This window comes from Orcinus orca, chromosome 7 (assembly GCF_937001465.1).
Source record: "Orcinus orca chromosome 7, mOrcOrc1.1, whole genome shotgun sequence".
Lineage (NCBI taxonomy): Eukaryota > Metazoa > Chordata > Mammalia > Artiodactyla > Delphinidae > Orcinus > Orcinus orca.
The window spans coordinates 114,243,344-114,258,581 of NC_064565.1; the positions used below are offsets into that span (position 1 = coordinate 114,243,344).

Sequence of the window (15,238 nt, forward strand, 5' to 3'; positions counted from 1 at the left end):
TGGGGGAAAACCTGCAGTTATGTGGCTGGGACAGAAAAAGAGAGCATAGATGTGGCTGTTGGAGGGGAAATAAGAGAATCAGGACCATGGACGCACAGCTTCCAAGGATGATGCAGGGTTGCCAAGGAAACACACCACAGCTTGGTGGAGACATTAGGGGCTTGTCAAGTCCACTGCCCCAGGGTGATGCCGGCTCCCTGGGGGTGATGGGCTGACTGACGTGCTGGCTACTTTCTGGCCACATGGGCACAAGTGGGTTGTGGATAGTCTCCCTGTTGAGAGGTAGGAGCTGGTGCATCGGGCAAGGGCAGAGTTGGAGAGGTGGGTGCTATCATGAGCGGGGAAACTCTCCTCTGGCTCTTGGCCACCCTGGGGCTCCCATGCCATCTGCTGTCTCCTTCATCCCTTTCAACCTCCACTGCTTTGGCTTGCTCTCCAGTGCCTGCAGATAGCCTTTCAAAAAGAAGTATTTCCCGGGAATTCCCTGGTGGTCCAATGGTTAGGACCTGGAGCTCCCACTGCTGGGGCAGAGTTTGATCCCCAGTCAATCCCACAAGCCGTGTGGCAGGGGCAAAAAAAAAAATTTCCTAAGGGATTATAATCATTATGTGTGAGAGCATTGGACTGATAGGAGCTACTCCTACCGGAAGCCAGAAATGCTTCTAGGTGAATTTAAAAAAATATATATTTTTGGTCATATTACAAATCCCAGGGAGATTTTGCTTGGCCTGCCATTACATCTACAGCTTAAATGGGGGCAAAATCAAGAGTGTTGCAATGTTAAATCTTCCCTCGCAGGATGTTGTATGCCTCTTCATTTATTTTATTCTAGTCTAGATTGATATCTCTAACTGGAGCAGAGAAAACACCACCACCCTTTCCAATCCCCGAAGTGCACTGTGTACCCTTACTTGGCTTATAGCATCTGTATTAGGTTGAGTGGCAAACGCACGGCAGCTGATCACAGTGAGGAAAGCCAGAATGTTGCCCTGGATACTCACTGACAGGTGTCCATTGCAGTTAGAGCCAGACCAGTAACAGGGGCTACTGAGTTCTTAGCAGAATGAAGGGGATACAACTCTCCTAACTTGCTGCTTCTGCCACCAGATAGGGTGTCGCTAGATTCCCTGGTGACTGGAAACCCAAACAGCAGCTTCTCTTGCTAACAACACTGACAGCAGCTGCAGCAGCAAAAACAAACTTGAAGTCCACCCTCCCGGCGGCCCTGCTCCCTTCCCTAGCATATCCTTATACCCTGAAAGTAGCACATGAGCAGCCTTGATCCTCCTACACTCTCAAGAAATTCTGCATGGCTGTTTGTGGAAATGAATGGGGGACAGAAACGATGGGATTTAACCTGGGAGTAGAAGACAGAAACTGAGCCTTGGGGAAAACATGCAGTTATGTGGCTGGGACGGAAAGAGGATCCAGAAAGAGAGAGCATAGATGTTGCTGTTGGAGGGGAAATAAGAGAAGCAGGACCCTGGACTCACAGCCTCCAAGGATGGTTAAAGCAAACGCTCCCTGCCCAGTGGCAGCTGGTGTGACACAGGAGGCGTCTTGGTGTGCACGTGTTGTTCAGTGGTGGATCCCTAATGGGGGTAACTTTCTCCGAAAGGGAAGCCTCAGCCTGGCCGGTCCTGCGGCCTGGGACAGGATATCGCTATGGCAGAAGCCATGGGTGCAGAAGAGCGTGCTCAGTGAGAGAGAGAGAGCTGGGCAGCCCAAGGAGCCCTCCCGCACCATCCCCAGGGCAGACAGGACACGGAGATGTCCGTATCTTGCTGAGCACGTGTGGGCATCAGTCTCTGTAGCAGGGCCGGACTTATGGGCCCCACCTCAGAAGGTCCCACAAATTATGGAGCCCCTCTGTTCTGGAGGAATCTGTCCTCATCAGGACTTAGGACTGTAAATGACCTTGGAGCAGAATCTGAACATAAACTATAAGTTGTAACAAAGGCCCAGATTAATGTACACCCCAGTCCCTAAACAGAGTAGCAGAAGACTGGAGCCTGCAGCATCAGAAGAGGAATTCAGAGAGCCTGCTCCGAGGCCAGGGGACGGCGCTCTCTGACTCCACTCTGCCATTGCCAAGGCTTGCCTTGTCCATTGACGCCTTAGATAACGGCAACCCTTATTCCGTGAGGTAGACACAGAATTCTCAACCAACCCTGGTGCTGTCCTTCCTCCGGAATCCCTCCAGATATTTCCATAGCAGACAGCCACTTGAATAGACTCTGCCCTGAACGTTGCAAGAGGTGTCCCCATGTGGAACGGGAACAAAATGGACAGCCGGCATCCCCTCCCCGCTGAGAGAAAGCCGTCTTGGCAATGTTATATATTTTCCTGGATGTGCTCTGTGTTCACCTATGATTGGGGGAAAGAGTTGAAAGAGTTATCAAATAAGGTCACATCCAGCAGAGAGGTTCTGGCTGGGACTAGGGCATAGGTGACCCCGCAGAGCTCAGTCACAGCCCCATAGAACATGGTTAACAGAGAAATAGGAGGTGATCGAAGGGAATGCGCAGGCAAAGCCTTGCTTTGGGCATGGGATGAAAAACAAGAGAGTGAACTAGAATGCTCCCCAGAGGGAGCAGCAGAGTCAGATGAGTTTTTCCAAGATAAGGGGGAGTGGTCTTTCCCTAGGTGAAAGCAGAGGTTATGAAACACAGGGATAGACTTATTCTGTAATGATTAATGTAATGAGGGAGGACTGCCTTCCAATTACATGCCATTTTGCTTAAGAGGCCTGATGATAAGATAAAGAAAACAAATGCAGGCGGCACAGCCTGAACGGAAAGTCAGCTGCTTTGGGCTTCTGCAGAGATGTCCCTGGGGCTGCAGCTTCCCTGGCAGTTGCTCCCTGGCCTCTTGCTCTGCCTGTGTGTCGGGCGATGGGCCGAGGCTGGGAAGGTGCTGGTGGTCCCCATGGAGGGCAGCCACTGGCTCAGCATGCGGGAGGCCGTGCGGGAGCTCCATGCCAGAGGTCACGAAGCAGTGGTCCTTTCTCCCGAGGTGAATATGCACATCAAGGCAGAGGACTTTTTCACCATGAGAACCTATGCTGTCCCATACACCCAGGATGAATTTGATTACATCGTGACAGGCAAGACTCATCTGTTTTTTGAAAGAATACATTTTCTAACACTGTTTTTGGAAACTGTGGCCTCTTTGAAAAATGTGTCTTTGGTCTTTCAAAGGTCTTGTGAGGAACTATTGTATAACAGGGACCTGATCAGGCACCTGAATGCCAGTTCCTTTGATGTGGTTTTAACGGACCCCGTTTACCCCTGCGGAGCGGTACTGGCTAAGTACCTGTCGATTCCAGCTGTGTTTTTTTTGCGTGCCATTCCATGTAACTTAGATACTGAGGGCACAGCGTGCCCAAAGCCTTTTTCGTATGTTCCTAGTTTACTAACAATGAATTCAGACCACATGACATTCTTCCAAAGGGTCAAGAACCTGCTCTACCCTTTGAGCTTCGAGTACATTTGCCATCTTTCTTTCACTCCTTATGCACGTATGGCCTCTGAGCTTCTTCACAGAGAGGTGTCGCTGGTGGAAATTTTTGACTCTGCATCCATTTGGCTGTTCAGAGGAGACTTTGTGATGGACTACCCCCGGCCAATCATGCCCAACATGGTCTTCATTGGGGGTATCAACTGTGCCAACAGGAAACCATTATCTCGGGTCTGTATTGGTGATTTTATTCAATCAATGTTCCAAGTGGAGCCTATTGTTTTAAAAAACAACTTACTTCCAGGTGCTTATTTATCTACTGATCTTTTTAAAGATTTCCACCGGGCTTCCCTGGTGGCGCAGTGATTGGGAGTCCGCCTGCCGATGCGGGGGACGCGGGTTCGTGCCCCAGTCCGGGAAGATCCCACGTGCCGCGGAGCGGCTGGGCCCGTGAGCCATGGCCGCTGAGCCTGCGCGTCCGGAGCCTGTGCTCCGCAATGGGAGAAGCCACAACAGTGAGAGGCCCGCAAAAAAAAAAAAAAAAAAAAGATTTCCACCTCTCATTCTCCTTCTAACAGTCTTTGGTGAGATAAATTGTTAAAGTGCCTCCAGTAGTGCAGTAAAGGTTTGCGATGGTCTTTGAGAGGAGTGAGAGGAAGGGGTGAGGGTCCATAATAGGATTGACAAGCAATGGTGTGATTCAACCGTGATCACCCTTTAGTAAAGGCATGTTCGTAACAGTTGTGCAATTTTCTCCAGCTGAGTAGGAGCAGAGAACTTGAGCTGTGAATCCATCCATCAGGGGTTTTTGCTTGAGGGTGTTCAAGAAGGATGAAAGAACTGGCAAATTACATTTGTTTAAAAATTTTTTTTAAACACTTCTTTTTTTTTTACAAGCCTGGCTTTGTTTGTTGTTGTTGTTTTTTAACTTAATTAATTAATTTGTTTATTTTTGGCTGCATTGGGTCTTTGTTGCTGCACACGGGCTTTCTCTAGTTGCGGCAGGTGGGGGCTACTCCTCGTTGTGGTGCGCAGGCTTCTCATTGTGGTGGCTTCTCTTGTTGCGGAGCACGGGCTCTAGGTGCGTGGGTTTCAGTAGTTGTGGCACACGGGCTCAGTAGTTGTGGCTCGCGGGCTCTAGAGTGCAGGCTCAGTAGTTGTGCATGGGCTTAGTTGCTCCGTGGCATATGGGATCTTCCCAGACCAGGGCTCGAACCCGTGTCCCCTGCACTGGCAGGCGGATTCTTAACCACTGCTCCACCAGGGAAGTCCCAATTACATTGGTTGACCTGATAGTTCTTAGTGGTTTTGTCTTGGAATGGACGGAGGTGTGGTCACAGGAGACCTAAACACCAAAAGGAAGCAGAAGTTTCAGAGAGGTCGAAAAATTAAGTGGAAGTGAGACAATGCCAGAGAGAGAAGTTGGGGTCTCTGTGATCAGAGAAAGAAATAATTGAGTCCAACTTTTCAGAGATGGAGCTGTGCTGATGAGAAGTCTTCTGACCAGGAGTTGGTGTCTGGAGTAAAATGTGGGGATGTACCAGAGTTTGATGGCATGTCAGATAGGTCTTCTGCTTGGGACACTGAGGGCATCAAAGGATAGTGGCAGGGGCTAGAGAGGAAGTAAAACTGAGCCTATAAACTCAGTGAAGGTGGGGACAGTGATGCTGAGAAATGAGTCTCAAAGAGGAAGCGTTTGTTAGGAGGGCTGACCACATCACCAAACCTACCCCGGCCCAAGCCACCCCACCCCAAGTTTCCATGACAGGAACTACTGCTTTCCTCATCCTTTCAGAGTCTTCTTAGGTTAAACCTGAATATTTGAGTTTAATTGAAATAGGACTCTTGGGGGCCAGATTTGTTCCTTAATCCACTGAGTTAGCCATCCTTTTTGCCCTTTTATGTAATAGTCACTGAATTTATATTAACTTCCGTGACTTTAGATCTCTTATAGTTTTTGTATTCTTACTTTTGTATCTCTTTTTATTAATGTAGTATATGTTATTGCACAGGACTCTAACTTCATTTTTCTTTTTTGCTCACACCATAAAGGATCTATTCTACTGGTTTTTTCTTCCTATATGCAATGCATTTGACCAATTATAAAATATGTATGTATATATTAGATTTGTAAAAAGGGAAAGTAGGGAGGCATTTTAAAAAACAATTGCCGCTCTTTTCTTTTTACTTTTTCTGTGTGAATATATTCTCTAGAGTAGACTGCATTGGTTCAAACCCTCACTACCATTTTATAGCTGAATGACCTTGGGTGGGTGACCTACCATTCTGACCTTAATACTGTCACAGAGAGCACACAAATATTATCTATTATCATTATTTAAAAGGTGCCAAGCAAGCCAAGGTATGTCATCTGGCAGCACGTAGATATGTTTGTGCCAGTTTATTTGGTACATTAAAGATCATTTACACTGAAATTCTCAAGTGTTATACATTGTAAGCACAGCATTATCTTTTTTTGTTCCACTAGCTTTTGTTTTACTTTGAGATTTTGTCATTCTTATTTATTTGGCTTGGTTTACCCTTAGATGTGACTCCTTTAAATGTTTATGGAAATTCTTCTCAAAATATGAAAGACTAAAGTCTAAAGTTTTAATATTTTTGTTCCTTTTCCTTCTTAAAGTTTATGATGGGTTGAATTATATTATTGGTCTTCTCAAAGAAATAACTTTTGGATTTGCTTATTCTTTTTACTATTTTTGTTTTCTATTTCATTAATCGCAGCTTATTGTTTTTATTAATGCTATCATCCTTGTATCCCTTGATTTATGTTATAGCTGTTTTTCTCATTTCCTTAGGTAAGCATTAAGTTCCTTTATGTTTTCTTAATAACGAAGAATTGAAGGTCATACATAAAACGTTTTCTTGAATCCTTAGATTTTGGTATAAATTGCTCTCATTTTCTTTCTCTTAAATTTACATTATTGATTTCCTCTTTGAGTCCGTGGCTATCTATTTTTTTTAACAAGGTTGTTTCTTAATTCCCATATAGTTAAGATGTTTTGTAGCCATCATTCTCTTATTTTTCTCTAATGATTTTGAATTATAATCAGAGAATGTTTCTTGTGGGGTCACTGCTTTAAAAAATTTCTTAATAGGTTTTCTTTATGGTCTAGTACAGAATTATCCAATAGAAATATACTGCAAGCCACATACGTAATTGAAAGCTTTTTAGTAGACATATTAAAAAAAGCAAAATGAGTGTTAAAATTAATTTTAGTAATATATTTTATTGAATCAAATATATCAAAAACATGATCCATTAAACATATACTCAATATAAAAATTTTTTCAGATACTCATTTGCCATTGTTTCTTCTAGTTTTATTGAGATATAATTGACATGCAGCACTGTATAAGCTTAAGGTGGACAGCATAGTGATTGACTTACCTAGATCATGAGATGCTTACCACAGTAAGTTTAGTGATCACCCATCATCGCATATGGATCCAAAATTAAAGGAACAGAACATTTTTTTTTCCTTAGGATGAGAACTCTTAGAATTTACTCTCAGCGACATAGAGCAGTGCTAATTATCTTTACCATGTTGTACATTACATCCCTAGCACTTATTTCTCTTACAACTGGAAGTTTGTACCCTTTGACCGCCTTCATCCAATTCCCCCTCCCCCTATTCCACGCTTCTGGTGGCCACAAATTGAATTTCTATTTCTATAAGCTTGTTTGTTTGTTTTTGAAGTATAATTGACCTACAGCACTATGTTAGCTCCTATCACACTACATAGTGATTCAGTACTTCCATACACTTCAAAATAATCACTACAGTAAATCAGGCTATGATATTCACCGTAGAAAGATATTACGTAATTGTTGACAGTATTTCTCACACTCTAATTTCTTACCTGTAACATATATTTTGCAACTGAAGTTTGTATCTTAATCCCTCCCACCCATTTCTCTTCTTCCCCTACTCCCCTTCACTCTATCAACTACCTGTTTGTTCTCTGTATCTATGAGTCTGTTTCTGTTTGTTTTTTTTAACATCTTTATTGGAGTATAATTGCTTTACAGTGGTGTGTTAGTTTCTGCTTTACAACAAAATGAATCAGTTATATATATACACATATGTTCCCATATCTCTTCCCTCTTGCGTCTCCCTCCCTCCCACCCTCCCTATCCCACCCCTCTAGGTGGTCACAAAGCACCGAGCTGATCTCCCTGTGCTATGCGGCTGCTTCCCACTAGCTATCTACCTTACGTTTGGTAGTGTATATATGTCCATGCCTCTCTCTCACTTTGTCACAGCTTACCCTTCCCCCTCCCCATATCCTCAAGTACATTCTCTAGTAGGTCTGTGTCTTTATTCCTGTTTTACCCCTAGGTTCTTCATGACATTTTTTTTTCTTAAATTCCATATATATGTGTTAGCATACGGTATTTGTCTCTCTCTTTCTGACTTACTTCACTCTGTATGACAGACTCTAGGTCTATCCACCTCATTACAAATAGCTCAATTTCATTTCTTTTTATGGCTGAGTAATATTCCATTGTATATATGTGCCACATCTTCTTTATCCATTCATCCGATGATGGACACTTAGGTTGTTTCCATCTCCTGGCTATTGTAAATAGAGCTGCAGTGAACATTATGCTACATGACTCTTTTTTTTTTTTTTTTGCTGTATGCGGGCCTCTTACCGTTGTGGCCTCTCCCGTTGCGGAGCACAGGCTCTGGAGGCGCAGGCTCAGTGGCCATGGCTCACAGGCGCAGCCGCTCTGCGGCATGTGGGATCTTCCCGGACCAGGGCACGAACCTGTGTCCCCTGCATCGGCAGGCGGACTCTCAACCACTGCGCCACCAGGCAAGGCCCATGACTCTTTTTGAATTATGGTTTTCTCAGGGTATGTGCCCAGTAGTGGGATTGCTGGGTCATATGGTAGTTCTATTTTTAGTTTTTTAAGGAACCTCCATACTGTTCTCCACAGTGGCTGTATCAATTTACATTCCCACCAACAGTGCAAGAGGGTTCCCTTTACTACACATCCTCTCCAGCATTTATTGTTTCTAGATTTTTTGATGATGGCCATTCTGACTGGTGTGAGATGATATCTCATTGTAGTTTTGATTTGCATTTCTCTAATGATTAGTGATGTCGAGCATTCTTTCATGTGTTTGTTGGCAGTCTGTATATCTTCTTTGGAGAAATGTCTATTTAGGTCTTCTGCCCATTTTTGGATTGGGTTGTTTGTTTCTTTGTTATTAAGCTGCATGAGCTTATGTTTTAATATTTTATATTTTATTTATATTTTATATTTAATATTTTCTCCCACTCTGAGGGTTGTCTTTTGGTCTTGTTTATGGTTTCTTTTGCTGTGCAAAAGCTTTGAAGTTTTATTAGGTCCCATTTGTTTATTTTTGTTTTTATTTTCATTTCTCTAGGAGGTGGGTCAAAAAGGATCTTGCTGTGATTGATGTCATAGAGTGTCCTGCGTATGTTTTCCTCTAAGAGTTTGATAGTTTCTGGCCTTACATTTAGGTCTTTAATCCATTTTGAGCTTATTTTTGTGTATGGTGTTAGGGAGTGATCTAATCTCATACTTTTACATGTACCTGTCCAGTTTTCCCAGCACCACTTATTGAAGAGGCTGTCCTTTCTCCACTGTACATTCCTGCCTCCTTTATCAAAGATAAGGTGACCATATGTGCGTGGGCTTATCTCTGGGCTTCCTGTCCTGTTCCATTGATCTATATTTCTGTTTTTGTGCCAGTACCATACTGTCTTGATTACTGTAGCTTTGTAGTATAGTCTGAAGTCAGGGAGCCTGATTCCTCCAGCTCCATTTTTCGTTCTCAAGATTTCCTTGGCTATTCGGGGTCTTTTGTGTTTCCATACAAATTGTGAAATTTTTTCTTCTAGTTCTGTGAAAAATGCCAGTGGTAGTTTGATAGGGATTGCATTGAATCTGTAGATTGCTTTGGGTAGTAGAGTCATTTTCACAATGTTGATTCTTCCAATCCAAGAACATGGTATATCTCTCCATCTATTTGTATCATCTTTAATTTCTTTCATCAGTGTCTTATAATTTTCTGCATACAGGTCTTTTGTCTCCTTAGGTAGGTTTATTCCTAGATATTTTATTCTTTTTGTTGCAATGGTAAATGGGAGTGTTTCCTTAATTTCTCTTTCAGATTTTTCATCATTAGTTTATAGGAATGCAAGAGATTGTGTACACTGATTTTGTATCCTGCTACTCTACCAAATTCATTGATTAGCTCTAGTAGTTTTCTGGTAGCATCTTTAGGATTCTCTATGTATAGTATCATGTCATCTGCAAACAGTGACAGCTTTACTTCTTCTTTTCCGATTTGGATTCCTTTTATTTCCTTTTCTTCTCTGATTGCTGTGGCTAAAACTTCCAACTATGTTGAATAAGAGTGGTGAGAGTGGGCAACCTTGTCTTGTTCCTGATCTTAGTGGAAATGCTTTCAGTTTTTCACCATTGAGGACAATGTTGGCTGTGGGTCTGTCATATATGGCCTTTATTATGTTGAGGAAAGTTCCCTCTATGCCTACTTTCTGCAGGGTTTTTTATCATAAATGGGTGTTGAATTTTGTCGAAAGCTTTCTCTGCATCTATTGAGATGATCATATGGTTTTTCTCCTTCAATTTGTTAATATGGTGTATCATGTTGATTGAATTGCATATATTGAAGAATCCTTGCATTCCTGGAATAAACCCCACTTGATCATGGTGTATGATCTGTTTAATGTGCTGTTGGATTCTGTTTGCTAGTATTTTGTTGAGGATTTTTGCATCTATTTTCATCAGTGATGTTGGCCTGTAGTTTTCTGTCTTTGTGACATCCTTGTCTGGTTTTGGTATCAGGGTGATGGTGGCCTCGTAGAATGCATTTGGGAGTGTTCCTCCCTCTGCTATATTTTGGAAGAGTTTGAGAAGGATAGGTGTAACTCTTTTCTAAATGTTTGATAGAATTTGCCTGTGAAGCCATCTGGTCCTGGACTTCTGTTTGTTGGAAGATTTTTAATCACAGTTTCAATTTCAGTGCTTGTGATTGGTCTGTTCATATTTTCTATTTCTTCCTGATTCAGTCTTGGCAGGTTGTGCATTTCTAAGAATTTCTCCATTTCTTCCAGGTTGTCCATTTTATTGGCATAGATTTGCTTGTAGTAATCTCTCATGATCCTTTGTATTTCTGCAGTGTCAGTTGTTACTTCTCCTTTTTCATTTCTAATTCTATTGATTTGAGTCTTCTCCCTTTTTTTCTTGATGAGTCTGGCTAATGGTTTATCAATTTTGTTTATCTTCTCCAAGAACCAGCTTTTAGTTTTATTGATCTTTGCTATTGTTTCCTTCATTTCTTTTTCATTTATTTCTGATCTGATTTTTATGATTTCTTTCCTTCTGCTAGCTTTGGGGTTTTTTTGTTCTTCGTTCTCTAATTGCTTTAGGTGCAAGGTTAGGTTGTTTATTCGAGGTGTTTCCTGTTTCTTAAGGTAGGATTGTATTGCTATAAACTTCCCTCTTAGAACTACTTTTGCTGCATCCCATAGATTTTGGGTCGTCGTGTCTCCATTGTCATTTGTTTCTAGGTATTTTTTGATTTCCTCTTTGACTTCTTCAGTGATCACTTCGTTATTAAGTAGTATATTGTTTAGCCTCCGTGTGTTTGTATTTTTTACAGATCTTTTCCTGTAATTGATATCTAGTCTCATAGCGCTGTGATCAGAAAAGATACTTGATACATTTCAATTTTCTTAAATTTACCAAGGCTTGATTTGTGACCCAAGATATGATCTATCCTGGAGAATGTTCCATGAGCACTTGAGAAAAATGTGTATTCTGTTGTTTTTGGATGGAATGTCCTATAAATATCAATTAAGTCCATCTTGTTTAATGTATCATTTAAAGCTTGTGTTTCCTTATTTATTTTCATTTTGGATGATCTGTCCATTGGTGAAAGTGGGGTGTTAAAGTCCCCTACTATGAATGTGTTACTGTCAATTTCCCCTTTTATGGCTGTTAGTATTTACCTTATGTATTGAGGTACTCCTATGTTGAGTGCATAAATATTTACAACTGTTATATCTTCTTCTTGGATTGATCCCTTGATCATATGTAGTGTCCTTCTTTGTCTCTTCTAATAGTCTTTATTTTAAAGTCTATTTTGTCTAATATGAGAATTGCTACTCCAGGTTTCTTTTGGTTTCCATTTGTATGAAACATCTTTTTCCATCCCCTTACTTTCAGTCTGTATGTGTCTCTAGGTCTGAAGTGGGTCTCTTGTAGACAGCAAATATATGGGTCTTGTTTTTGTATCCATTCAGCCAATCTGTGTCTTTTGGTGGGAGCATTTAGTCCATTTACATTTAAGGTAATTATTGATATGTATGTTCCTATTCCCATTTTCTTAATTGTCTTGGGTTCATTATTGTAGGTCTTTTCCTTCTCTTGTGTTTCTTGCCTAGAGAAGTTCCTTTAGCAGTTGTTGTAAAGCTGGTTTGGTGGTGCTGAACTGTCTCAGCTTTTGCTTGTCTCTAAAGGTTTTAATTTCTCCATCAAATCTGAATGAGATCCTTGCTGGGTAGAGTAATCGTGGTTGCAGGTTTTTCTCCTTCATCACTTTAAGTATGTCCTGCCAGTCCCTTCTGGCTTGCAGAGTTTCTGCTGAAAGATCAGCTGTTAACCTTATGGGGATTCCCTTGTGTGTTATTTGTTGTTTTTCCCTTGCTGCTTTTAATATGTTTTCTTTGTATTTAATTTTTGACAGTTTGAATAATATGTGTCTTGGCATATTTCTCCTTGGATTTATCCTGTATGGGACTCTCTGTGCTTCCTGGACTTGATTAAGTATTTCCTTTCCTATATTAGGGAAGTTTTCTACTATAATCTCTTCAAATATTTTCTCAGTCCCTTTCTTTTTCTCTTCTTCTTCTGGAACCCCTATAATTCGAATGTTGGTGCGTTTAATGTTGTCCCAGAGGTCTCTGAGACTGTCCTCAGTTCTTTTCATTCTTTTTTCTTTATTCTGCTCTGCAGTAGTTATTTCCACTATTTTATCTTCCAGGTCACTTATCTGTTCTTCTGCCTCAGTTATTCTGCCATTGATCCCATCTAGAGTATTTTTAATTTCATTTATTGTGTTCTTCATCACTGTTTGTTTCATCTTTAGTTCTTCTAGGTCCTTGTTAAATGTTTCTTGCATTTTGTCTATTCTATTTCCAAGATTTGGATCATCTTTACTATCATTACTCTGAATTCTTTTTCAGGTAGACTGCCTATTTCCTCTTCATTTGTTAGGTGATGGGTTTTTATCTTGCTGCTTCATCTGCTGTGTGTTTTTCTGTCTTTTCATTTTGCTTATCTTACTGTGTTTGGGGTCTCCTTTTTGCAGGCTGCAGGTTTGTAGTTCCCGTTGTTTTTGGCATCTGTCTCCAGTGGCTAAGGTTGGTTCAGTGGATTGTGTAGGCTTCCTGGTGGAGGGAACTAGTGCCTGTGTTCTGGTGGATGAGGCTGGATCTTGTCTTTCTGGTGGGCAGGTCCACGTCTGGTGGTGTGTTTTGGAGTGTCTGTGGACTTGTTATGATTTTGGGCAGCCTCTCTGCTAATGGGTGGGGTTGTGTTCCTGTCTTGCTAGTTGTTTGGCATAGGATGTCCAGCACTGTAGCTTGCTGGTCGTTGAGTGAAGCTGGGTGCTGGTGTTGAGATGGAGATCTCTGGGAGATTTTCGCCGTTTGATATTACGTGGAGCTGGGAGGTCTCTTGTGGACCAGTGTCCTGAAGTTGGCTCTCCCACTCAGAGGCACAGCACTGACTCCTGGCTGCAGCACCAAGAGCCTTTCATCAAAAAGAGGAAAAGGGGAAAAAATCATAAATCTTGCTCTCAAAGTCCACCTCCTCAATTTGGGATGATTCATTGTCTATTCATGTATTCCACAGATGCAGGTACATCAAGTTGATTGTGGAGCTTTAATCCGCTGCTTCTGAGGCTGCTGGGAGAGATATCCCTTTCTCTTCTTTGTTCTTACAGCTCCCAGGGGCTCAGCTTTGGATTTGGCCCGGCCTCTGCTTGTAGGTCGCCGGAGGGCGTCTGTTCTTCGCTCAGACGGGACAGGGTTAAAGGAGCCGCTGATTCGGGGGCTCTGGCTCACTCAGGCCTGGGGGCAGGGAGGGGCACGGAGTGCAGGGCAAGCCTGCGGTGGCAGAGGCCGGCGTGACGTTGCACCTGCCTGAGGCACGCCATGCGTTCTCCCGGGGGAGTTGTCCCTGGATCCCGGGACCCTCGCAGTGGTGGGCTGCACAGGCTCCGCGGAAGGGGGGTGTGGATAGTGACCTGTGCTCGCACACAGGCTTCTTGGTGGCCGCAGCAGCAGCCTTAGTGTCTCATGCCCGTCTCTGGGGTCCGCGCTGATAGCCGCGGCTCGCGCCCGTCTCCGGAGCTCTTAATCCCCTCTCCTCGCGCACCAGGAAACAAAGAGGTAAGAAGTCTCTTGCCTCTTCGGCAGGTCCAGACTTCTCCCCGGACTCCCTCCCAGCTAGCCGTGGCGCACTAACCCCCTGCAGGCTGTGTTCACGCCGCCAACCCCAGCCCTCTCCCTGCTCTCCGACCGAAGCCCGAGCCTCGGCTCCCAGCCCCGCCCGCCCCGGCGGGTGAGCAGACAAGCCTCTCAGGCTGGTGATTGCCGGTCGGCACCGATCCTCTGTGCGGGAACCTCTCCGCTTTGTCCTCAGCACCCCTGTTGCTGTGCTCTCCTCCGCGGCTCCGAAGCTTCCCCACTCCGCCACCCGCAGTCTCTGCCCGCGAAGGGGGTCCTAGTGTGTGGAAACCTTTCCTCCTTCACAGCTCCCTCCCACTTGTGCAGGTCCCGTCCCTATCCTTTTGTCTCTGTTTATTCTTTTTTCTTTTTCCCGACCCAGGTACGTGGGGGGTTTCTTGCCTTTTGGGAGGTCTGAGGTCTTCTGCCAGCATTCAGTAGGTGTTCTATAGGAGTTGTTCCACGTGTAGATGTATTTCTGGTGTATCTGTGGGGAGGAAGGTGATCTCCGCATCTTACTCTTCCGCTATTCCCGGAAGTTCTCTCTGTTTTGGTATAGTTGTTCATGTTGTTCATTTGCTTTGCCTTTTATTTTCCACGTGTAAGTGAAATCATACAGTATTTGTCTTTCTCTATCTGACTTATTTCACTAAGCATAATAGCCCCAGGTCCATCCATGTTGTCACAAAAACAAGATTCCATTCTTTTTTATGTCTGAGTAATATGCAATAGTCAATATTCTTGTCTACTGTAAATAATGCCACAGTGGACATAGGGATGCATATATATTTTCTAATTGGTGTTTTCTTTTCTTTGGTTAAGTGCCCAGAAGTAGAAATGCTGGATCATATGGGGTTTCTATTTTTAATTTTTTGAGGACCCTTCATGTTGTTTTCTATAGTGGCTTCCCCAATTTACTTTTCCACCAACAGTGTACGAGGGTTCCCTTTTCTCTACATCCTCACCAACACTTGTTACTTATTGTCTTTTGATAATAGCCATTCTGACAGGTGTGCAGTGATAATCTTATTGTGGTTTTAATTTGCATTTCCTTGATGATTAATGATGTTGAGAATTTTTTCATGTGCCTATTGGCCATCTGTCTGTTTGCTCTGGAAAAATTTCTATTTGAGTCCTCTGCCGATTTTTAATCATGTTATTTGTTGTCGTTTTTGACTTGTATGTTTTCTTTCCGTATTTTGGATATTAACCCCTTATCAGGTACATCATTTGCAAATATCTT

General features: G+C 42.9%; 1 protein-coding gene across 1 annotated transcript in view; it reads left to right on the plus strand.

Annotated features, from left to right (window-relative positions):
* The first annotated feature begins 2,765 nt into the window (after positions 1-2,765).
* Positions 2,766-15,238, plus strand: part of LOC101277301 (UDP-glucuronosyltransferase 1A1) — a 45,881-nt gene continuing 33,408 nt past the window's right edge. Inside the window, exon 1 of the mRNA XM_049712809.1 lies at positions 2,766-3,690. Within this exon, the coding sequence (XP_049568766.1) occupies positions 2,827-3,690 (864 nt within the window). The 5' untranslated portion in view covers positions 2,766-2,826. The remainder of the gene's footprint in view (positions 3,691-15,238) is intronic.